Below are 25,494 nucleotides of genomic sequence, written 5' to 3'. Positions count from 1 at the left end.
AACAAACAATTAGAGATGTGAAAGTTTGCGCAGGATAGGTGCCCTAAACTCTTTTGGAAATAAATTTATTAGCAATTTTTGTTACGATAGGGATATGTGTCTACTACTTACATGCCAGAAATTAAACAGCAGTCAAAGCAGTAGGTGGAAGCCGATGGTTCAGGGAAGAAAAAAGCAAAGTCGACTGTAACAGGGATCCTGTTAAATGATTACCTTGAAAACGGTGGAACAATTACTGGCTTACCCAGCTCCAGTTGCTCCAATCTTCTTGTCCAGTTGAAAATTCAGAACAACGCACCGGCTACACAGAGGTAAATTGACAATGGAAAAACGGTGGGCTTTGGGAGCTCTCTGTATCCAAATTTGGTAAAATTTGGGTATGGGAAGTGTTTTTCATCCACTGAAGAAGTTCAGCCTTCACGACTCTCACTTTTGGGAATGAATACTGATGTTGGAGAAGCTCTGGGCCAAGTGTATTAAAGCCAATAGAGGTTATGTAGAACAATAAAATCATTCTTAACTGAAAATCGCAGTGTTTTATTGTTAGAGCGAGAAATTTTTACCTTACCCTCGAACGAAGATAACATAATTTTCATTTCAGTAAATTATTGAATAATAACATTGATTAATAAAATCTATTTAATTCTTTAATAACTTGGTGCTTATTAAAAATTAATTATAATATATATCATTTAATTTGCCTTATAAGCTAATTAATATAGAAATTAACTATTATAGACGTCCACAAGGACGTTATTATATCTTAATTTCGATAATTACCCTATCTCTTTTAAGTCCGCTACAATCTTTTATATTTTATATCATTTATCATCTCCGTAATTAACATTACAAAGATTAATGTAGTAACGATCTAATCTTAAAAGCTTCTCCCTTATACCGTTCATTCATAAAGTTTAAATTGCTTTCCAAGACTACTTGTTGTCATATTCGGGTGCATTATTTTCATCCTTTAGAGGCTATTGATATTTAATTATCAAATGATTTAGTGGTGGTTTTTAGCAGGTATTTTTTTGCTTAATTATATTTATAAAAGAGTAATTTTTTTAAAGAAAATATCGGACTTATAGTCTATCCAAATTTTTTTATACATACGTCATTTGTTTCGTCATACGTCAAAATTTGTAAATTCGTTTTAGAACCAGACAATGTTTTCCTTTTCATTTAACTCTAGTTAAAAAGAGACACAATGCTGTTTGATAAGTTCGAACGTGCAATTGAACTAGCCTGTCAAAGTTATCCGGTTGCCAAACGTATGCAAAATTCGTCAGAACAATAGTGATAAGAGATTATAAACCGGTAAATGTTACTTTGCAACCTTATAACGTTAATGCTTTGCTTGTTTTGATACATTTCAAATCGCTGCTTATTATTTACTGTGATTGAACATTCCGAAGGCAGACAGAACAGATTGCTTCTCTAATCAGTTAGTTTGAACGAGATAATGAAGGCCTTCACTTATCAGTAAATTCGTTAGAGAGGTAAGCATTTATACTGTTGCTAAATATTAATTTGCTGCGATTTTCATTAAAAAATTTTTAGCGTGTTGCAGCTGCATCGAATATTAGTATGGACACGGTCACTGAAATATCTCAAAAAATGAGAAATATGATTCACTGAAAAAAAAACCGTCATACGAAGCGGATGGCAAATCAAGATCAGCTTAATGTTAGCTCTATCAGAGATTAAATATATTAAATGTATAAAAACAGTGAGTAGTTTTTCGAAGTAGATATTGTTTTTAAAAGAATATCATTTGTAAAAGCATGTAATAAAATGAAGGAAGATTTATTATTTCAATTTATGTATTTAGATCAGACGTGGATATTTTAGAATAGGACTAATATACCCGGTTACAAGATAATAAATATAGTGTTATGACAACAAAAGTAGATAAAAGTAGGTAAATGTTGAAATAACAATTGATTAGGTTTTATTAGTTATTACATTTATTAATAATTCATTGCAGATACATTGTACTTCATACTGGAAGCAGGAATGGTTAATAACACCTTGGCTTTGGATGAATTAGATCAAACACATTGAAAATGAAATTGATAAATGATGGAATTTTGAACATATGTTAGATTGATTGGAAATTAACAGCATAAACTTTTTGGATATAATATGATTCAATGCCACCTATTTATAAGAGAGGGCGATGAGAATGGAAACAAGTAAAAGTGAGTATATAAAAAATATATGATAACTGTAGAAAATCATGTGTAAAAGGTTTATGTGCACAGATATGTGTGAAATTGTTCGGAATATACATGAGCACTTGGTTAAAATGTGTCAGGAGAGAAAGAATAGTAACTGTTTTGCAGATAAGGCAAATGCATTAGCGAGGATGTAGTGATTAAATCTAGTTTTATCAACAAAGATGTATACCGGTAGTAACAGAATATACTAAGGAGAAATACAGTGATATCAAAATGACTTTACAAGGAAACAGTCCGAAGGAAATAAGAACTAAGCGTAAAAAGCAAATGTGCTCCCCAATGAAAGTAAAATATATTACCTGGATATACAATTGTTAATTGGGTGGATTAGGTCTCCAGGGGATACAATTACAAACGCGCCTAGAACTCATAGGTGGTACAGAAAAGAGTTTAATGTAAATATAATAAAACACAACCCTAACCTACTAACTATTATAACTGTGTACTTAATTGTGGTTTTAAATCATTTGATATGATTTTGAAATGTTAAAATAAATTATATTTGATAACAATATTTTTGTTTAATTATTTTATTTAGATTAGAATGTTGTTGTATGTTAAAGCCAAACTGAACTAGAACTTAGGGTTGATACGGCAACATTGCGACGTTTTAATGTCACAAATTTAGAGGACGTATGTACAAAATAACTCTGGATAGACGATATCTATGAGTTCTCGATTATTGAAAATGAAGATGGCTTCACTTGTGATAGTTGATACAGACAGATTGATAGGTTAAATATACAACACCTATAGAAAAATTATAATTAGAAAAGGATCTTAAAAAGTGATCTTAGGACCCTTGCGCTATTATGATTCAGAAACACTAGAGGGCCGGAGGTATAAAAGGCGGCCCTTTTAACGGATTTGGTTTTCTTTTGTCTTGTGCTTTGATCTGAAATTTAGCGAGAAAAAATGGATAAAAAGGAATTTCGCGTGTTGATAAAATATTGCTTTTTGAAGGGAAAAAATACAGTTGAAGCAAAAACTTGACTTGAAGCCGAGTTTCTGGACACCGGCTCAGGAAAATCAACCATCAAGGATTGGTATGCTATGTACAGACGTGGTGAAATGAGCACCGAAGACGGTGAACGCAATGGACGCCCAAAAGAGGTTGTTACCGACGAAAATATTTAAAACATCCACAAAATGATTTTTAATGACCGTAAATTGAAGCTAAATGAAATAACAGACAGTCTAAAGATATCAACTGAACGTGTACATCATATCATTCACAGTGGGTGCCGCGCGAGCTCACTTTTTACCAAAAACAACGACGGGTTGGTGGGTCAGAGCAGTGTTTGAAGATGATCAAGCATAATAAACCCGAGTTTTTACGTCGTTATGTGACAATGCATGAAACATGGCACCATGATTTCACTTCGAAGTCCAACGAACAGTCATCCAAGTGGACTGCACACGATGAAAGCGTGGGAAAACGCAACAGTCGGCTGGCAAGGTTATGGCGTCTGTATTTTGGGATGCGCATGGAATAATTTTCATTGACTACCTTGAAATAAGAGGGACCATCAACAGCGACTATTACATAGCTTTATTGGACCGCTTGAAGGGTGAAATCGTCAGAAAACGGCCCCATTTGAAGAAAAAAAAATGCTGCTTCATCAATAAAATGCACAGTGTTACAAATCAGTGAAAACGATGGAAAAAATCCATGAATTGGGCCAATTGCTTCCTCATGCACCGTATCCTCCAGATTTGGCCCCCAGCAACTGTTTCCTGTTCTCAGATCTTAAAAGAATGCTCGCTGGGAAGAAATTTTCCTCGAATGAAGAGGTGATCGCCGAAACTGAGGCCTATTTTGAAGCAAAGGACAAATCGTACTACATTTATTGATTTACACTAAAGCGTTAGTACTTAGGTTAGGAAATAACAATTAGTGTATTAAATTTGGGCAATAACAATATACCATTAGGAAATAAGTTTTTACAATCCTAATTACATGTATATTCGTTGTATAGTAACATGTAAAATGTTGTAAATATGGAAATTTCTTAAATTAATTTCGATTCGTATCCCCGATTTACGTACATAATATTTAATGTCTTTAATTATTACTAGCTTTATAAAATGTTTCCATATATTTCCATTTAAAATTGTATTATTGCTCTAATGAAACATTTTTCATATTTGTTAAAAGTAAATTTTCAGAATAGATATTGTTTTTTTGTGTATTTTTAAAAATTTATTTAGTATTTAAATGTTAACTAATATTTATATTGTTATTATTATGTATATATTTTTATAAATCATTTTTTTTTAACTAAGAGGCACGAGAGCGTAATTTTTAAAATCAAAATATGGTAGCACTGTATCGCACAATGCCGCTAATTAATTAACTAACAAAGTTTTTTAATTTTCAGCAGGATTATTTAATATTTTGTTTTACTTTCGGTTACTTCCGTATTGTTGGACCTATTAAAGCGTTATGGCAAGTATGGATAATAGGCGATTTAGAATAGTATGATCACATAAAGTTAAATTATAATTTTTTTTATAGTCAGGACAAATTAATGTGTCGGCATTTAATGTTTTACATCTGTGAAAGAAAAACCCGACATATGCGAAAATTTCAACCCAACATGGATTAACAAAATTTGTGAATAACAAGAAGCGCATGCCTGTTTTGAATACAAGATATTTAGATCTTTGAAATCAGCTTTTCATTTAATTTGATGTCTGGTGAAAAGAAAAATAGTTCTTCTTAAGATCTGATAATAATTGATATGGTTCTGGAGACATAGTATATCATTACACTAGAGGTAATTCTAAACGCTATTATGATTGTTCTCTAAATTTTGGCGGTACTAACATTTGATTCATTTCAGGTTTCATTAGTAAATGCATTTCCTAACAAAATACTAATCAAATATTGCAAGCAATAAACACATCACTTTGTACAACAAAAATGTGCATTACTATTGCAAACAATTTTAACAGTTATAAAATGGATTCATAGAATTTTAATTCCTCATTTATTGATGAGTTGTTAGTTTTCACATAAGACAATATATAAAGCGGTAGATAAATGAAACCCATAGCCATGAAGGCAAATTAAAGATGAGCTGCCTACAAGGGAGATATTCTAGATTTACGTAAAATACATAAAATGATGTATGGATTGACGACAGTAAAAACATTACTGCTAGTGTTTTAAAGATTGAGGAGAGAAATAAATAAGCAAACAACGATGCAATTTTATTTACAAATTTGTATAAAGAAATTGTTTTTTTAATCAGCCTGGTGTATTTATTGTTTTTCGATATATATTTTAGGTGAGAAATATGGATAAAAGATAACGATTATATGAATACATAAAAGAAGTAATGAATACTAACTTCATAAATTGCATAGATGCAACAAATAGGACAAATGAAGAAATTATGAATTAACAGCAATTTTGTAAACATTTTCAAGCATTGATAAATATTAAGATGTTTAATGATTAATGCTATATGATATGTAACCACATCACATTTTATTCTTTGAGCCTTGTGTAAATTATATTGACTATTTAATTTTTATGACAGACCTATGTTTTGAAATGTCAATAGTTCATTTAATTCAACACGTAAATATATTCCTTTAATATTAAAAAAAAATTTAATTGTGTTCGTTATTGTTTTAGTATACGTGTTAGAATCAAATTTCAAAACATATATTAATTTATTATTTCATATTTATGTTTGTAATATAAATGTAAAGGAAGGTCATAAATGTTATACTTATATTTGATACAGCATCACGTTAGACAAAAAGCAAAACACATTAGAACCAAAATAAAACAACTATACTGGTTAGTCGGAAGATACTCTCAACTTGATCTAAAATCAAAGAGGTTGATCTATAATACAATTATAAAGCCAATTTGGACCTATGGGGTGCAAATATGAGGTTGCACTAAAAATTCAAATCAGTTAGCCATACAGCGCTGTCAAAACAAGGTTCTTCAATTGATTACCAATGCCTATCGCTATGTAACCAATGAAGAACTGCACGATGACCTGGAAATCAAATGGATTTGCGAAGTTGTGCAGGATTTCGCCTTGAAACACGAAAGAAGATTACTAAATCGTACTAACGTGGAAGCAGTACAACTGCTGGACAGCGCGCAGAATGTCAGGAGATTGAAACGAACAAAACCATACGAACTTGTGTGAACATTTAGCGTGTATTATTAGTGTAAACTATAGCTATAAGTTAATAATTAATAAATAATTATAATTTTATAATTGAGGAATAACATAGGAAAAGTAGTAATAAATTAATTGTAAATTAAGATTGTACTAATCGTATCTAATAAAGATGTTATAAATTTTTTTTTATAATGCCCAGTGGTGTGGCCAATTTAAACTTATGAATACTTAATAAACATTATTGATTATTGAGAGTTAGTGGAAATTAGATTTCATTAAAGGCAATTTAAAAAACTTAGTTCTTGAAATTGTTTGTATACATGTTAATATTTTTTAATATACGGTCATATATTACTTTAATTAGTGCTATATATCAAATATTTTTCTGATCTTATGTTGAAAATATTGTCAAAACAAGTTTAGAAACCTATCATATTTTTAAATTATTGTCTTTGCTCTTTTATGTAAGAAACATGATAAACTCACTAAATCGAATTTCGACCACTGGGATCACTTTTTACTCGTATATGGCCCGACTATTATATATACAATCTTAGCATTACAGTTAAAAGTGACACAGACGGCATTAAACATGTAATTTTCCATATAGCATTATTATTTTATGAAGAAAACTACTATAAAAGTTTATTTTTTTATCTAGAAATTCGTGTATATTGAAGATTTTTTTATCGCTTTGATGGATGTCAAATGCCTTCACAGCGATACAACGGGGACAGGCATAAAGTTTAATATTGAACATTTTTTCTATAACTTACCTTTAAATTTATCTCACTAAATGGCATTGCAAACCAGGGTAATCCCATCAAGCTATCCCGATGGCTGATTTCGAAATCGCCGTAATTGTCATTGTGCGCCCACATCACTACTTGCACCACTTCCAGTTTCTTATCCAGTTCCCCGTTTAAGCAACTGCCGTTCAACTTTTCATATAGATCGCGTAGTTTCTTCAAGAAATCGTCGCTTTGCGTGTTGATGTTCGCGAAACTGAAGTAGATCCCGGTGATCTGGGAATTTTTCAATACATCGCCTGTGGGAATTGAGTTGAAATCATTACAGCTGTTGGTTGAGTCGCACTGGATCAGTTTCTTTCCGAATATTCGGTCATACCACTTTGGTTTTTCGTTCATTTTGAAGGAAAGCTTCGTGTATACTGACTTGATGATGGATCGAGATGAGTTTGATAGTCTTTATATATCTGCAATAAAAAACAACATATAAAAATAATGTGAAAACACGTTCATATTATTATTATTAGATTATTTATTATAGCAATGAAGATCGAGGTTTATTAAAATTTTCAGAAAACTTCAATCATCCTAAAAATTATTCATCTTAGTCAGATCTGTTGAAATCACGATCTCAACTTGTCAAAGGATCAGACACATAATGGATTATAAAATCGTATTGTTAATCTAGTAAGAACCTTTATATACTAAAAAACATGCAAATTTAATATATTCCAGAGCAAATTATCTTGTAAGAAATCGGCAGAATCAAAATCACAGAACTGTACCGATTAGTTGGAGAGTAACTTGATCTCAGAACACAGGCATAATTTTTTGTATATGAGTCAATTATAAAGCCTATTTGGACTCATAGAGCATAAATATGGGGCGGCACTATAATATCAAACCAACTAGTAATTCAACGCTGCCAACACAAAGTTTTTCGATTAACTACCAATTACTAAATATCAGCAACGTGAAAGAAATACAGCTACTGGAGTAATAGTATTAAATTAATCTGTAAATTCGCGATTGTACTAAACATAAGTATGTAAGACGTAATAAAAAAATTAAGAGATAATTGCTTTAAATAAACAATTGTTGGGAATAGTTGGATACATTCGTTCTTTTATTGATTACTAGTTATAGCTAGCCACGCTATGCCGTGACTCAGTCTGATTAAAAAGAAAAAAGTACACGTCTTTAAATTGTTTTATTTTACAATGCTTGTCGGTCTATAATATTTTAGTTATTTCATTATCTGTGCTGATATACAGATCGATTTGACTACTCTAGAACACGCTATATGTAATTGCCTATGTTAGAAGAAATAGGTCTCTAATTTAACTACAAAATAAAAATAACAGTAAAATATGACAAATACTTAAAGTATTAACCGATATTCCATCTTAATATACGGGTTAAAAGGACTTTTCTGTAGAAGAATTATAACGTATGATGAAAAGTTTATATTCTACTCCAAAAAAATCCCAAATGAAAAAAGTCGTGAGTAAATTCTTCGAAATTCAGTACACCGATTCCAAAAGATGACGTTCCAATAGAGAAGATTCTCTCAAACAAACACAGCAGAAATAATTGATTGAAGGACTTTTAACAAGCATATCGCAGCATGACATCTCTTAAAATCCATCTATGTTTCTAGCTTGAAGTGAATCACATGTGGCGTATTTGCCAGACTGTGCCCCATCCGCCTACTATATTTCCATTACCATTACCATTTGTTTTAGTCTATGCAGTGTAGTGGCTAAATATTTCAAATTTTTTCTCGCCGTTATTTATAAATTACCTGATTGCCTGGTTGGGAATATAGAAAGCAATAGACTATAGTTACAAAATAAAAAGTTTTAACAACAACATTGAACCGGCTTCAAAAAATAAATAAGAAACTCACTAAATATTAAAAAATAATCAAAGTTCGATTTTTAATAATTTTTTTTTATAAAAATAAAATATGTACATAGTAATCGTTGTAATAACTAAATGAAAATAAACAATAACCCTATTTAACCTATCTACTACACCTATTTTATATTCTACTGTATACATACAATTTAGCTTAATACCTACCAAAACCTATTTATGTATTTACAATATTATTTTAACTACTACCAACTGATTACTTTGAAGTCGGTGCCGAACCCAAACATTTATATTAATTTTGATTTGTTTTGTTGGCAATTTAATTTTTTGTATATGTCACAAAACTACATTATTATTTTTGTTTTTTTTTTTGTGCTTGGCAAAACCTTTATTCCTCCAAATTATTCATTTATATAAATAACATTTATAACATGTCCACATTGGCATTTTTTTAATATAGCAAAATATTATTTAATTTTCTATAAATATTTTTCAATTAGACAGATGTCCGTCATAAAATCCGATATGAACATACTGGATGAAACTAGAGTCATTAGTTAGGTTATGCTAAGCATATAGTTGTATATGAAGCTGATCGGATACTTGTCTTTGACATATTTCTATATCTTCACTCAGAGAAAATAAAGATCTAAAGTTGGAGATTCCAATTACTGCTTGCATATATACATCATCAATGCTGTATGTTGTTTTGGTACTTCTCCTGTATCTATTAAAGCTATTTGTTGATTGTCTTGTGGTATTCATTCTCTGATATCCATTCTAAGTTTAATTTACGAAGTTTTTTTCTTTTAAAATGTTTTATGCTGGAAAGAAACTTGTAATGGACCCCGTATTATATATGGTACTAAAAATGCATTCAGCTTAATGACTGATAAAAAACTGTGTTAGATGGTCGATTTTATCACGTCCATCATTTCTCTATGCAATTATGATTTATACAATTCTGTAACTTTCCATCTAAACTAAGGACTAACATTTTTCGACAAATATATATTCTTTCTAATGGTGATTATTTTGTTGAATAAAAATTTTGAATAAATTTTAATTTCTGTTTTAGACATCTAATTGTCATATAAATCACTGTTATTCATTTTACGTAACAAAATAAGTTATTATGAATAATTCACAATTAAATACGCGCAGAGAATAATTTATCACCTTAATTAACACACTCTGTATTCCCCTCCTATTAATACGTTCCTTTTCTTGTTATTCTTCCCCAACGGAGATGTCATTAATTATCGATAACCTCTTGAAATACATCTGGGAATAGTAACGTTTCAATACGCTTTTCCAATTGCGATTCCCAATGAATGAAGAATCTATTTTAAACAGACATAACGAGCGATATTGCTGAACATGGACAAATATAAATTCCGATGCCAGTAAGCTCTTAATTTAATGGGAACACTTAAGAAAGACGTACATTCACCAAGGAACAAGCATATAAGGGCACATCATTGTTATCTCCAATTATGTATAGCTCTCTTTTTTTCTAAATAACGGTTTTTGAACACTGGGTTTACAAGTATTATTTTGTAACTATATAGTAGTAATATATTAATTGGTACTGTTTTAAATTAATATCTCCTTATTTTAAATGAAATTAAAAATGTATTGTTACAAATATTGTGCATCGCTTGTTGCAACTTTTCATTCTGTTTTCAAGCAAAAGATTAATCCTATGACGGAAGAACTCTTGATCTTTAGATGGAATCCACGAAGCAATCATCAGTGGATGGAATAATGTTTCAATAATCAAATAATGTTTATTGATTATCAGAATTACTTTTGTCAGGATGAAAAATAATTTTATTATGTCCTTCGCCCGTAGGGTACTGTTTTGGGGCCACTCATATATTTATTCAATACTGCCGACATTCCAATAACAGAAGGAAGAGTACTTGGAAGATCTGTTGACGGCACACTCATTATGAGAAAAGATATATTTCTGACTAGAGCTATGAATATATATATATATATATATATATATATATATATATATATATATAATTGGCACTCAACAAGATCAACAAATTGTCTCGAGACTGAAAGTACAACTTAATGACCAGAGTACTGTCAAAATACGACACTTGACTGAAAATGTCAAATATACGTTTCCGTGAAAAATACAATTGCTCAAGCAGAATTAGCGAAATATCTTGGAATTCATATAAATTAAATTGGAAATGTCACGTTAGCTAAAAAAAAGGCAGATGAGACATAAAAATTAGCCTGTACTGAATAGTCGGAAGATAGTCGCAACTTAACTTAAGATTACATATATCACAATAAAGATTATATATCAGTCAATAATAAAGCCATAAAATAAAGTAATTGATAAAGTTATCAAACCGGCTAGTAAACCAAACCAAACCACACGAACTTGTATAAAGTCAATACTAACGGTCAATTGAAAAGACCCCGGCCTACTAGTTTTTTATATTCAACATAATTGCCTTCAAGGGTGATACACTGATTATAGCGACCCTCCAACTTTTCTATGCCATTTTTGTAGTATGATTTGTTCTTTGATTCAAAATAGGAGTCAGTTTCGGCGATCATTCTCTTCACTCGACGAAAATTTCTCCCCAGCGAGTATTCTTTTGAGATCTGAGAACAGGAAATAATCGATGGGGGCCAGATCTAGAGAATACGGTGGATGAGGAAGCAATTCGAAGCCCAATTCATGGATTTTTGCCATCGTTTTCACTGACTTGTGACACGGTGCATTGTCTTGGTGAAGCAGCACTTTCTTTTTCTTCAAATGCGGTCGTTTTCCCGCGATTTCGTCCTTCAAACGGTCCAATAACGCTATGTAATAGTCGCTGTTGATGGCCCTTCCTTTTTCAAGGTACTCAATGAAAATTATGCAAGGATCATCCCAAAATACAGACGCCATAACCTTACCAGCCGACTGTTACGTTTTCCCGCGCTTTAGAGCGGAGGTCTTTTTCGAGAGGAGACGTCGAGCGTCGTCACCGATCTGCACTTAGGGAGATTAGGTCATTCAGTAGACCAAGCTGGTTCGCTTTGTAGACTAGACAGTTGTGCCATACTTGATCGAAAACTTTGGAAACATCTAAAAAGTTGACTCCAGCTTTGCGACCTTCTCTTAGTGCCTGGTGGATGTTTGCTGCGACGCGAGTATCTTGATGAAGGCTTGAGTGTTTGGCTCGGACACCGAATTGTTCGTTCGTGATTAAGTGGTGTGCGTCTGTGAAGCTGTTTAGAGCGTGTAATATCGCTTTTTCGGCAAGTTTGGAGTGATCACAGTTTAGTTTTTGTGTCTATTTTTAGATCTCTAAGTTCAAGTTAAAATTATTTAAGTTCTAGTTTATTTTAAATATAGCTTTTACAAAAAAGTAATCCAATTAACATTACGCTAATTCATGTACCATCGTACCTACCATTTTTATATTATGCATCATCATTTTTTCTTTTAATTCCAATTTTAATTAAAAACTCTTTATTTTATTATATTTTATTGTTTAAGTTTTACTATCTATGGTACGTACTTTTATAAAGGCGACCCTCATACCGCTAAATTTTATTTCAACGCCAAATTGCTGCATTATGACACTTCATTGCTGTGAAGTGTGCGCCAGATGGTAGTAAGATTATTTTTTGCGACATGTGCATGTGTGATTAATGGGGAACTTTTTCCAGTGGTCGGTTTTATTTGCCACCAAAAACCCGACCATATTCAGCATTCCGGTTTTATGTGGCCCAATTAAGATACTTTTAAAAATGGACATAATATATTGCATATTATTAAATATATCGTAATTAAAGACTACAGCAATTAATTATTAATTCATAAATAAATTTATCAATTATCTATCAAGCATATATGAATTTACTTTAAATTAAATGATGGGAACAGTCTTAGGACTTACATACCAATATTTTTATCATTTTATTATTTAAAACGAATAATTAATCAATAGGTGTCTTCATTGCTCTCTGTATTTTGACCATTGGGACTTTTGTATCGCCATAACTCAATGCTTTTTGTGAGGTTTTTTTTTGGGAGTGGGTACATAAAAAGCCATGTAAATAATCAAATAAATCTGTTAAATAGTAGGACACAAGCCACCTTACACTCCAAATGTAAATATTCATGTAATATTAATTCCATTTACGATGATCCAACTTCTATATTTAATTCATTGCTCCAATATTATAACATAGCATATAAATATATACATATAAATAGTAATATAATTATAATAACAATTAATAATCGAAAAAATTCATTCAATTATATTAAAAAAATCCTTCGATTATATTGATAAAAAAATTATTATAACAAAGAGTGAGAGAAGCCTTATAATTATTTCTAACAAACTTTTAATTTTGGTATTTAATTGTAAAGTTACAGTACATTTTGATACTTAATTTTAAAATATTTTAAAATTTATCTCTACTTTATAAAATTTCTTACAGAATATCTTTTTATGTCGATATATCAATATTTTTATTTTTTCTTAATAATATCGGTTGTAATTTGTAAAATATTATTTGATATGATACTTTACGTGATATATTTGACTTGTAAAATATCGATATTTTTCCTGTTTGTTAAAAAAAATGGATATTTCTTTATCCGATATATCGATATATTTCTAAAATATCATTATATCGAAATAATTCTCTTTTTTATTATTATGATAGCACTATTTCAAGCTTTATATACGGACAAAATAGATCTGAATCAAACCATCTCGGCCATATATAATTCATTTGTGATGTGTAATGCTATAAATTGAATAACACTGCTACAAATTCTAGTTTTCGAAATCGCATATAGTTCGCCTTTATTCATCAATGAATGATTTAGATAAATAGAACAGTTTTGCTTTCTGCATGTTTGAATCATTTTGTTTATTAAATGTAATTATAATATTTGTTTAAACTAATGTTGATTTATTATTATCCTAGTTATTGGAATGGATTTAATTAATAACGCTTTAATTAGGAAATTGTAAAGCTTGTTTAACTGCAGCACTGAATACTAAGGAGAGCAAATGAGCTCCCCAATTAATATGGATATAAGCAAATTACCATTTTCCGAGCGAGGTAGAAATAATAAGAAGATAATGTCTCAATCCGATTATAGACGACTGCTTAGCAGTGCAATGCGATGCAAAGTTTGCAACAAATATTCCAGGCAACCTTACTTAGGACTTATAAAAAAAAGGTTGCAAAAATATACATTAAAATAATCATATTAATAAAAAATTTGCTTGCTTGGTTGGCGCAGTGGTAAAGGCGACAGGACGATCTACCTACTGTTGCGATAATCACGGGTTCGAATTCTGCTTGGTCGTAAGTTTATGTTCGTGGTTGTGTAATATTCGTGATTGTCCTAGGTAAAAATGCAAAATCCGACAAGAAAGAACCATCCGAGCCATGCCGTAACTAGGCTGGGTAAGACCGGATGTCTTCTGGGATGATTTCTAATTTTGTCACTGGCCTGTCGGTATGCTTAATACCGAACACTGTGTTTCGGAGCCCACGTTAAACAGTAGGTCAGATAGTAGCAGTAGTCCAGTTCAGATAAACCCTCGTTGGTAAAAGTAGACTTTAAAATATATATAAACAAATAATTAATTGCACAGCAACAAAAGCTCAATGTTAAAGTAATAAAAATGTATTCTAAATTATTTAAAAATAAAATTGTAAATACAATATATTCAGATTGTCCATTTTTATAAACAAGCATATTTGATGGAAATACATGAACATATCTTATAATATCTATTCAAAACAGTAGTGACACACGTGACCTGTCAAAACGTCGCAATGTTGCCGCAGCGACTCTTAATTTTAGTACGTATTGGCTCTGACATATATGACTCTTCGTGGGTTATCTCTACACTACTGTTCTACATCCCTCAAATAGCTGCATATCTTTTTGCTTTGGATGGATACTTTCGAGACTAACAATTTTCTCTGAAATAATTGTCTTAAATTATGTTTCTATTGAAAAAAACTACCTACTGTTTTTATATATTTCGTATATTTGATCTCTGAAACGTCAAGCTAATCTTGATTCGTGACCTATTTCGCATAAACACAGAGTCTTTTTGCCGAATTTAAGGTTACATTGTTTTTTATTTTTTGAGATATTTTAGTGACCGTATTCGTACTTAATATTCAGTACAGCTGCAACGTGCAAAAAATATTTTCAATAAAAACAGCGGCGATTTCAAATTTATTAAAATAACGTTTCCCGGTTTATAACCCGTAATTATAATATTTTGAAGAATTTTGCAGACCTTTGACAAACGGACAACTTTTGCAGGCTCTTTCGGTTACATTTTCGAGCTTCTCAACAGCATTCTATTTCTTTTTAAATAGAATAAAATGAGAAGGAATTCTCTTGATATTGTAAGGATATTGTGTGACGGTAATACGAATTTACAACTTTTGACAGACATAATATATTGGTCACGTGTCATTACTGTTTTGAATTGACTATATATAGAATGTTTTAATATAATGAATAGTTTTACCTTTAGAAAATTCGTTAATAAGATTTTCAATATGTAGCCGCTTTATAAACTCAGACTCATCAGATAGCATAGCAATATTTTTCTTTCCGATTGAATATATTTCTTCTAGTCCATTCTAAATCGTAAATAATTCATAATTAGTTTTAAATTAGAGTATGAGTCCTTAGCTGTAAGTACACAGAAATTGGTATAGTTAATATAACAGTAATACAATAGTAATGTTCCTTTTCCTTTAAATCTTTATGGATTAAAGCTTCATCAAGTTTTTCATAAAAATTAAATTGGTCTTGGTCAAAATACTTGTCAAAATTCTCAAAATTCCACAAAAATTTGAAAATATTAGAATGAGAGGATAATAGCTAAAAAATTTTCTTGTCCTTTCAATGTCTAGCACTATTATAAACAGAAATTCAAATAGCTGATATTCACTTTCGTGGGATTTTTTTTATTAACTTTTCGTGGTCTTGAAATTTCTAAGTATATGAATTTCGTGTCTCTTTCCAAGCAAGATGTTATGTCTTTGGTATATATAAGTATGTTACTAAACCCCTTATCTGAATGATGTTCATTTAAAAAGTCTTTCAGATTGTTCAAACTTTCTCAAGGCTTAATTTATTTCACTTAAATAGTTGTTTCTGCAAAACTTTATTGCTGTTAAAAGGTTATTGCAGACAAAATTTAGATTGTAATATGAGAGACAAATGATAAGTTGCGCTATATCAAAAATTTTGATAATGTTACCCAATCATGTTTAAGTACCAAATTGATTAGCTTCATATGTTCTGATTTTATCGAGCCTTTCTCCAACAACTTTTACTGGTGAAAAAACGCTTGCTTTTATAGATAGGGCATCATTAACTGTTTGATGAGCAACTCTTTTTTTAATAAATTTTATAGTTTAAGAAGCCAAACAATAGTTTTTGAACAATATTTAATCTTCTTATTCTGTGCAAGTGCAATTTATTGACTACTAACTACGACGTAAAAAACATAGTTTGATTTGTTTAAATTTAAAAGTCTGGCCATTTTTTGATCATAGTAGTATGTAGCGCGATTATGGTGGCCTTCTTCAATAATATTTAAAATTTTCAATAATATTTAAAATTTTCAATAATATTTAAAATTTTCTCTGCAGCAGACGCTCTGAATCTGCATAAGCTTATTTAAGCCGATCTAACAAACACCTTCGGTTGCATTTAATCACAGAGAAGCGCGAATTTAAATTGCAAAATAACAAAGCCGGTCGTGAATGGGGCGACACCGACGAAATGTCAGTGCACTTTTGTTAATTTGCCGCCAATAGCGATTCTAACAGCCGGTTTGGCGGCGAGCTGCAACCACACAGACGACAGAAGGAGAACCTGTCTCAGTTATTTTAGGTAGTTTTGTGGCTTTTTGCTCCTGTTTGATTTATTCTGCCGGCCTGGCTCGTATTAGAGGCCAGTCTGCTTGATTTTACTGCAACAATTTATTTTAAATATATATTTTCTGGTGGTTCAAAGTATATAGTGTTGGTAATGCGGCAAATTTGATCGTGTATAACATTTATAATATATTATCACAGGAAATGTATTAATATATTTTTTAAAGTATTTTAAAGTCTCCTTTTGCCAACTATGGGTTATTTGGACTGGCCCAACTATTTAACGTGGGCTCCGAACCACGGTCCTCAGCATTAAGCCTACCGACTGGCGAATGACCAACTTAGAAATCATCCCAGAAGACATCCGGTTTTACCCAGCCAGGTTACTGGCGTGACTGGGATCAATTTCCTTATCGGATTTTAGACTCTTACCTAGGATAATAACAAACATATATTTACGACCATGTCCGAGCAGGATTCGAACCTGCAACTATCGCAACAGTAGGAGGACCGTCCGGTTGCTTTTACCACTGCGCCACCAAGCCAGCATTAATAATATTTGATTTGTGTATAATAACATAATCATGGATAAAATACAATAAATATTGTCTTAACAGCAGAAGCGTTGTTTTGAAAAAATATCAACGAATCGAGTAGGGTAGCATAATAATTACTCATAAAATAGTAATTGTTAAATACTAAAGCCATATAGCATGAATTTTACGGAAATACAGCACACATGTTTGTAGGAAATAAAATTTTTCGTTAAAATTCGTGCTGGCCTCCAAGGTTACTCACGGGTTACAAGATTCAATTGACGCCGAAGTGGAAGGTAAACGATCATACAGACCGTCAAGTCAATAAAATATTGCGAATTTAGAAGAGTATCTTATATGGGCGCATGTGAAACAGTAAAACACTGTTTTTTGCGTTTTTTTTTTGGTTGGTTCATTTGCGGCTAAGTGGCTCGAAGTTTAAATTTGGCAGCAAAGTTACATTTGACATATTCTGCTTTCAAAAGACTGTTCTAGAAGATAAGAAATCCTAGAGTATGTGTGTTCATATTTGGTGAAAATAATCAAGAAGTTACTGGATATTTTGGACTTTTTTGGTAATTATATACTTCCAATAGACACAATTTGATTTATATGCAAAGAATTTCGGTTTAATTTTTTCGACAAAGCTTTTGTTGAAAACGTTTCTTTCGATGTGAATGCACTTTTCAACATGGCTGGCAAAGCAAACTTAAAAAACTTATAAATTTATGTGTTGAATATCTTATGTTGTTAAATGTGCTTTAATGGTTCTTTTTTAGTTAAAATGATTTATTTACATTTGAAGACATCTCAGGTGTTGCGTCCCAGGATGTAGTACCGTTTCAAATAGAATGTACAACTTTCTTAGGGATCCTGCTCTATGTCAGAAAAGGTAATAAATAATGAAAAACTGATGGGAATCTCTTGTGAGGTCTTAGATGAGAGCAAAAGGGTTTATAGTGTACATTTCACACAAGCTGACTACAAACCGAAATGTGGAAGAGGACTGCTTAATAAGGATGCGGTTTCCAGTTGATATTTAAATTGTAAGTCGTTTATAGTATTAAATATATGTAATTCGCTGTGGCATTGGAAAAGGAAAGCATTGATGAGATATGTCAGAAAACGTTATTGGGTTAAATAGTGAAGTTATTGAAGCCCTTGAAGCCCGGCAGTATGACATGTAATTTGAGAAAGGCTGGAACTTTTTTTACTTTTTTGGTAAATGATATCTTCACTGTTCTATTTAATTCCCAGGTTTATGCACAAAATTTAACTCAACAAGCAGACTGTCCAATATTTTATATCAGTAAATGCCTATATTGTTCAACACGGTCAACGGTACTGAGAAATGAGACGCGATTATAGTTAGGCGTTGTTTGATTTGGTGGGTGAGAAAAGTGAACACAATAGCAAAAGGAAAAAATAAAACAATTTTTATTGCCACATCTAAATTTAACACAGCTTATACGTATGACTTATAATTATATACTTGTAGTAAATATGTGTCAAAAAAGATTTAAAAGGAGATTATAAAATAAATAGTCTTCAAAATATATGTTGTACTGTATTCTATATTTGGCTCAGTTATATTAAAGATAATAACAAATGTTCAATATTTAATATTTGATAAAACTTTGTATATTTAAAAGTTTAAATTGTTTTTTTGTAATTTTTTTTATATTACGTTTTAAAATAGTGTTAGTATAATATATTGTCATTAAACATAGAAAATTTTATGAGTTCTCCTTTGAAATAATATTACTAATGTAAATTTTACATATACCTAAATAAATTAAATTTCCACTCGTATTTGTCGCCCCCTCTGGTTGCAAATGAATGCTAAACTTGTTCACCGGTAATGCATGGGAGATACCCTTCTAATATCTCTCTATTTTATGGTCAAGCCTTCATTGATTGGCTTACTTGAACGCTTTTGATAAATAAATTTATAATAAGCATAAATTCGGCGCATACTTTCAAGGTCGCGGCTAGGACCACACAGCCACATTAAAAAAAAAAAAGTCGAATGAGCTAGTAGAACCGAAAATAGTAACTAAATGTAAACGACTAAAACAGTCAATAGTAAATAGTAATAAAATCAGTCGGACCGAAAATAGCGACTGAAAACAGTCACTAGTAAAAACAGTCGAACCAAAAATAGCGACTGAAACAGTCGATAGTAAAAACTAGTCATTTACTAAACAGTCGATAGTCAATTTCAGTCGATTGTTCCCAACACTACCTTTTACCATGTTTTGGCGTAACTCGTCAGACGGAAGGCATATCTGTCTTCGTTTTGCAATTTCGCAAATGTATTCCGGGAATTGCCACATCAGAACCATCTGCTTTTAAGTTAAGCCGCGTACACGTTAAAAGTTTTTAAAGCTTTTATTGATATTTACTCCCAAAGTAAGTTTATATTAAACTTAAAAATTTTAGTACATACCAGAAAACTATTTATGAGTGTTCCCAAAGTTGGGAGTTTAATGTCCGCTAAGGATCTTCAGGATTGCTCGATAGTAAATTTTATTTATTAAATTTTACTTTTTAATTTTTAGGGAGGTCCTTATTCCATGTAAGTAAAATTCCAAACCAAGTGAGTATTCGCACAGTTTGGATTTGTGAAATTCTTTATCTTTAATAGATTCATCCGTATAGATAACTACAGTCTATCCAATCATTTTTTTAACAAAATAATTAAACTGACTTCAGGGAATAAATAAGGAACTAACAATTAGAAAATAATAGAAGTCGAGTTTGAAGTCGGCGTCGAATCCAGTTCAGTGTCCAATCCAAACAGCTATATTAACTTGGATTTGTTTTGTTGGTAGTTTAATTTTTTGTATATGTCACAAAATTATATCATTATTTTTGTACTGTTTGGGCTCGGCAACGACTTCAAAGTGATCAGTTGGTAACAGTTAAAATAATATTGTAAATAGATAAATAGAATTAGGTATTAAACTAAATTGTGTGTATATATTAGAATATAGAATAAGTGTAGTAGATAGGTTAATAATGGTTTTTGTTATTTAGTGTTAGGCATTTGATCAATAAATTACGCAGTTATTTTATTTAATATTACAGTGTGTTGGCCAAGTAAAGGTGCAGCCCGTATGAGGAAAAATAGGTATAAAGAAACACTGATTGAAATTATAGAGCGGTTCAGGCCCCGGATTCGCCACCTTGTCTAGGTGATTTAACACATGTTCTAACTAAACAACAACAAAAAGCTATTGTCCCTCGCGGGAAGCTAATTCGCGACCGCCGTTTAGGCGCTAAACGCTTTAACCACTACACCATAGAAGCAGTTGTGTAGAATATTTCATATATCTATAGCATATTTGTGCTTAAAAGCAAACTGAACTGCGCTTGCACTGAACGACTTCCGATTTTCCGTCACATCAGCTTAGCAATAACATTATACACAAATATCTGATTATGATGGATAAAATATATGTGAAAACATTGGTACGTGCCTTTGAAATTTGAGAGTTTCTCTCGATTTCCCCCCTTCCTCAACAGATCCTGATTTGGTTCCAACGGGACCATCTCGGAAGTGCGTTTGGAAGAATTTTGAAAATCGGCCCATAATTGACGGAGAAATCTTCCTTTTTCGATGTTGATTGGAAATAGTAAATGAACATAATCGAAATTTAGGACTTCAGCACGCTGCCATGTTGCTGCATCAAATTGGGCTTTCGGTTTACGTTTGCCGGTTTATAACATTTAGTTATTGTTATTAAGGTTTCGAAAAATCCTGCATATTGATATTTAACAGCAGGGCCGACCAGTGCAAACATAAATCAGAATTAAGAGACTGACTGTGTTACATACTCTGACGCATCAGAGAGCACTCTGTCTCTATTTAACTAGTGATAAATGAGAAGGAAAAATTTAGTCCGAGTTAATCCAGTTTAAAATGAGTTGTACTTTTTAAAAACTGTATTACGCAGTATATTCATTGGCTGTTTTATTGACATGACTATATGTAGCGGCTTATTCCTTTTTACGTGGTAAGAACTAAAAGTCGTTATTTAACATTAATTACTTTCGTCGGACAAAATTGTCAATAATAAATGTTATTTTAGATTTATATCATCGTCTGCGCGAAGATATTTTTTCAAGAAGTTAGAAAGCACCTTTTACATCATTGGTTCTTGATATCATTAAAAATCAACTCACATCATTCAGCAACTGTCTGATTTATATTCGTTGGATTTCTGGCTCAATTGACGAGATTAAAACCAAATCTAAGCAGGAGACCATTCCTAAATCTAACACTATTTCAATGTATGAAAAAAAAATTAGCATAAATGTATTGCATCTTTTGATATCTCATGCTTTTCAGTTTGAATGAATCTAAATCTGTCTACATTAATTTTACAAATAAGAAAAATTACATCCCTATCCTAATAAGTAATATTGCCAAATGGTAACACAGCACACTATTTAGTAATGACACTAGACGAACTGGTGAATAGCTCTGGAAACGTTATGTAAAAAAGAAGAAAGAAGTGGATTAAACTTAGAAGAATGTATTTATTAATTGTTAGTAAAATTAGAAGCAATTTTGTCATGTTAATATACAATAAAGTACTTATATATAAGTAAGTACTTACTGCCATTTTGGCATATATCATCCAGATAAGGGGTTATGCCAAGAAGAGTAACCTGAATATAATTCGTCGGTTTCAGAACAAAGTATTGAGGAGAGTTCTTAAGAAAGGTGCTTCAGAAATTGTGATTTTCATCGAGGCTTGTAAAGGGGCGGCAATAACTAGGACATCAAAAAAATTGTTCAGATTAATGAATAATGAAATATTAAGGTAGTCTGGCTTCCGGGTCTGATAAGATTACTCAAGAGGACTAACCTTTGAACTATTTTAATATAGTGTGCATAATCAGAGTGTATTACACATTAATATTAGTGTAAACGCGTTTTCATTAATTTATCACGATTTAGTAACATTTATACAATATTTAAAAATTATTTAAAATTTCATATATAAGAAATAAGTTGTAAGTACTTGTAACATGCAAGTAATTACTTTTAGGTAGGTAAATCTAACAACAGACGTAGCCAGACATATAATAAATGAGGGGCTATTAAAAAAATTAAGAATGTCAAATGGTTGTTGATAAATATAACCAGATATTCAGACAGAGACAGATATTCAGACAGAGACAGGCCGCTCTAAAAAGACCTTTGCAGAGCCTAAATATTATTCATTGTTTCTTTTTTATTAATTAGCGAGTGAGACAAACAAAATTAAGAAGACTGCGCTTACTTTTAAAAATAAAAGCGTAAATTTAAGGTTAGCTATTTTTTTTCTTTATTCTTTTATTCTATTTTTTTTCTTTATTCTTTTATTCTATTTTTTATTCTTGATAGTAAACATCTTACTATCAAATTTTTATTTAGTGAAAAATTTAACAGGTTTTTTAATATTTTCAATCACAACCGAAGTAATACAATCATAATTTCATTGATGGAACTTAAACCTAAGTAACTTGACAGCATAGTTATAAATTAATACATATTCACAATATACTACATTATATGTAATATACGAGATTACATAATTTAATGAATATTTTTATTTAGTAAGTAATTTTATTTTGTATGTTTAAATAATATTTTTAGTTTAAGTTAAACAATTGTTTAAAATTATCAGATTACATTGAAGCAATTCAATTATATTTTCTATTGTTTGGTGTTGCGATATTAATTAAGTTTGCAAGTATTATTTGTATTTCCTATTTTATATCTGAAGTATTTGCATTTTTCAATAAAGAAAATTTCTTTTTTACTAAAATCAACCAGAAACTTCGTGCTAGGATCTTCTTAAAACTCGGTTCGATGAAATTTTAATATTCAAGGCATCAGAAAATATTAAAATAAAGTATAAGAACATTTTTATAGGCTTTAGGTTAGGCAACTAGCACCCTGCATGATATTTATATGAAAAACACTTTTAATATGACATAAAATTAATAATTGAAATTAATCATTAACTGTAATTATCAATTATTAACAACTGCTTAATTTCTTCATTTTAACGAATATAGTAATAAATTATAAGAGAATGGTTATAGAACTTACTTAATTCTGAAGCTTAATATTATTTTAAATTTAAATTAAAATTTTAAACAAATATAAAAAACATCTATACAACATTCGAAACATTATAATACTACAATTTATTATTTAATTTTTAAATTTCGTCTAGGAAATAGTTCAAATTATGAACAAACTACAAATTACATGATCATATATGTAGTTAAAAAAAATAAATATATTGAAGACCTAGCTTAATCTAAAAAGAATAAATAAAACATCACCAAGAATTCAGACGTTTTAATTTAAGAACTTTAACAGCTTCACTGAAACGCTGGCGATGCATTCTGTATTCCATTTTCGTCATAAATAATCTCCTGCCGTTTTATATGCCATTTTAAATAGCGAAAACTCACCCAAACAATATCTCCGTGTCTGATTCATTGCATTTTCGTCGAAGAACCGCGGCGATTCCGACAAATTTCCTGCTATTAAATCTTTTGCGATCAACCGATAAATCAGTGGTGCTGTGAACGGAACGCTGGCGATTGTTCGCCTACCGATAACAATTCAAATTGCGGCGTTCTTGCGTTGACTAGAGCGTCAAGGTCACGCGAAGCGAGCGCCGCGACGATACGGCATCGACTGCTGCGAAGGCGCCGCGTCGAAACAAACGAAACAGCCTGAGCGACTGAGGTCGTGGGGATCCTGTAGTTTTTTACGGGTAATCGTATTTTGCGCCATCGGTTAACAAGTTCATTTGTTAATTACTAATTCTTAGTGCGATTTCGAATACTGAATGATTGTTCAATAAGTTGTCAAAGCACCGTCTAGCAATACCAGATGTACCGGAAAGTCTAGCAATACCAGATGTACCGGAAAGTCATTACCGGTTTTTGTAAAAGATGTGGTTAGGCTTAAGTAGGTTATGATTTGATACAAATGCCATTTTATTCTATTGACATCAAGCTTCAAAGTTATACATGTTATATTTTGCGAAAGTAACACCGTCATAGGTTCATACCTCTTTGAAAATGTCAAGTTTTGTGCCTGAAAACGTCAATTTTTGGCACGCATTACTTTTCTTATTAAATTAAAATAAAAAATCCGCTAGTCATATTTTGATAGTAGAACCGTACGGTGTGCAAGCTCTAACCTTAAAAACATGTGACGAGGCGTGGTTTCGAAAATTCAAAAGTGGTCATTTCGTGTGCAAAACAAAAAACGTTTTGGTAGACCGAAAACGTTTGAAAATGCCAAACTGCTAGAGATATTGGATAAATACTCAACCCAAACTAAAAAACAATTGGCAGTTGGATTACGAGTAAGGGGGGAGAATCCAAAAGATGGGAAGATGCCACATCAATTGAATTATAGACAAATGGAAAATCATCTGTGAAATATCTCTTTCATACAATTGTGAAACAAGCGATAAAAAGTGCATTTTTTTAAATCCTAAGCGCAAAAAATCATGTTTATCATCTGAAGAAGCTAGCTGATCAGTTCAAAGGCCAAACTGTTTTGGTCGCAAAACAATGCTCTGTGTTTGGCGGGACCACAGGGGCATGGTGTTAAAACCTGGTGAAACACGAACTGTTAAAACCTGGTGAAAGAGTTAATAGTTATCACTACCGACAACAAAAATGTCCAGAATGGGCCCCGAGACACAGTAAAGTGATTTTACAAAAATCGGTTAAGAAAGCGTTGAAAGCACTTGGGTACGTACGTACTCCGTACTCTCCAGACTTCAATGGGACACGCGCTTGCAGAACAGTACTTCGCTAATTTCGAAGAAGTTGGAAAATAATTCGATGAATGGTTTTATTCATCAAGGACAATCTGTTTTTGTTTTGTAGTGTTGGACACCACTCTTTGAATTTGACGCGAATTTGTGTTGAAATAGGACAAAAAATCAGTTGAAATAGGACAGTATCAGTTTGCAAAAGGATTTTTTTTAAGAACTACTAA

At 31.4% G+C, this 25,494-nt stretch overlaps 1 protein-coding gene across 2 annotated transcripts in view; it reads right to left on the bottom strand.

The window, feature by feature from the left end:
* Nucleotides 1–24,200, bottom strand: part of LOC143193998 (nucleoredoxin) — a 103,691-nt gene extending 79,491 nt beyond the window's left edge. For both annotated transcript variants that reach the window (XM_076400525.1, XM_076400526.1), the window contains exons 1-2: nucleotides 23,943–24,200; nucleotides 7,171–7,610 (exon numbers count right to left, since the gene is read on the bottom strand). In XM_076400525.1, the coding sequence (XP_076256640.1) occupies nucleotides 7,171–7,542 (372 nt within the window). In that variant the 5' untranslated portion in view covers nucleotides 7,543–7,610; nucleotides 23,943–24,200. The remainder of the gene's footprint in view (nucleotides 1–7,170; nucleotides 7,611–23,942) is intronic.
* Nucleotides 24,201–25,494: the final 1,294 nt, after the last annotated feature.

The sequence above is a fragment of the Rhynchophorus ferrugineus genome, unplaced genomic scaffold, assembly GCF_030347505.1.
Source record: "Rhynchophorus ferrugineus isolate W39M unplaced genomic scaffold, kcgeb_rfMv2 rfM3, whole genome shotgun sequence".
NCBI lineage: Eukaryota > Metazoa > Arthropoda > Insecta > Coleoptera > Curculionidae > Rhynchophorus > Rhynchophorus ferrugineus.
Note: the sequence above shows the minus strand (reverse complement) of the source record. Positions and strands in the feature narration are given on the sequence as shown.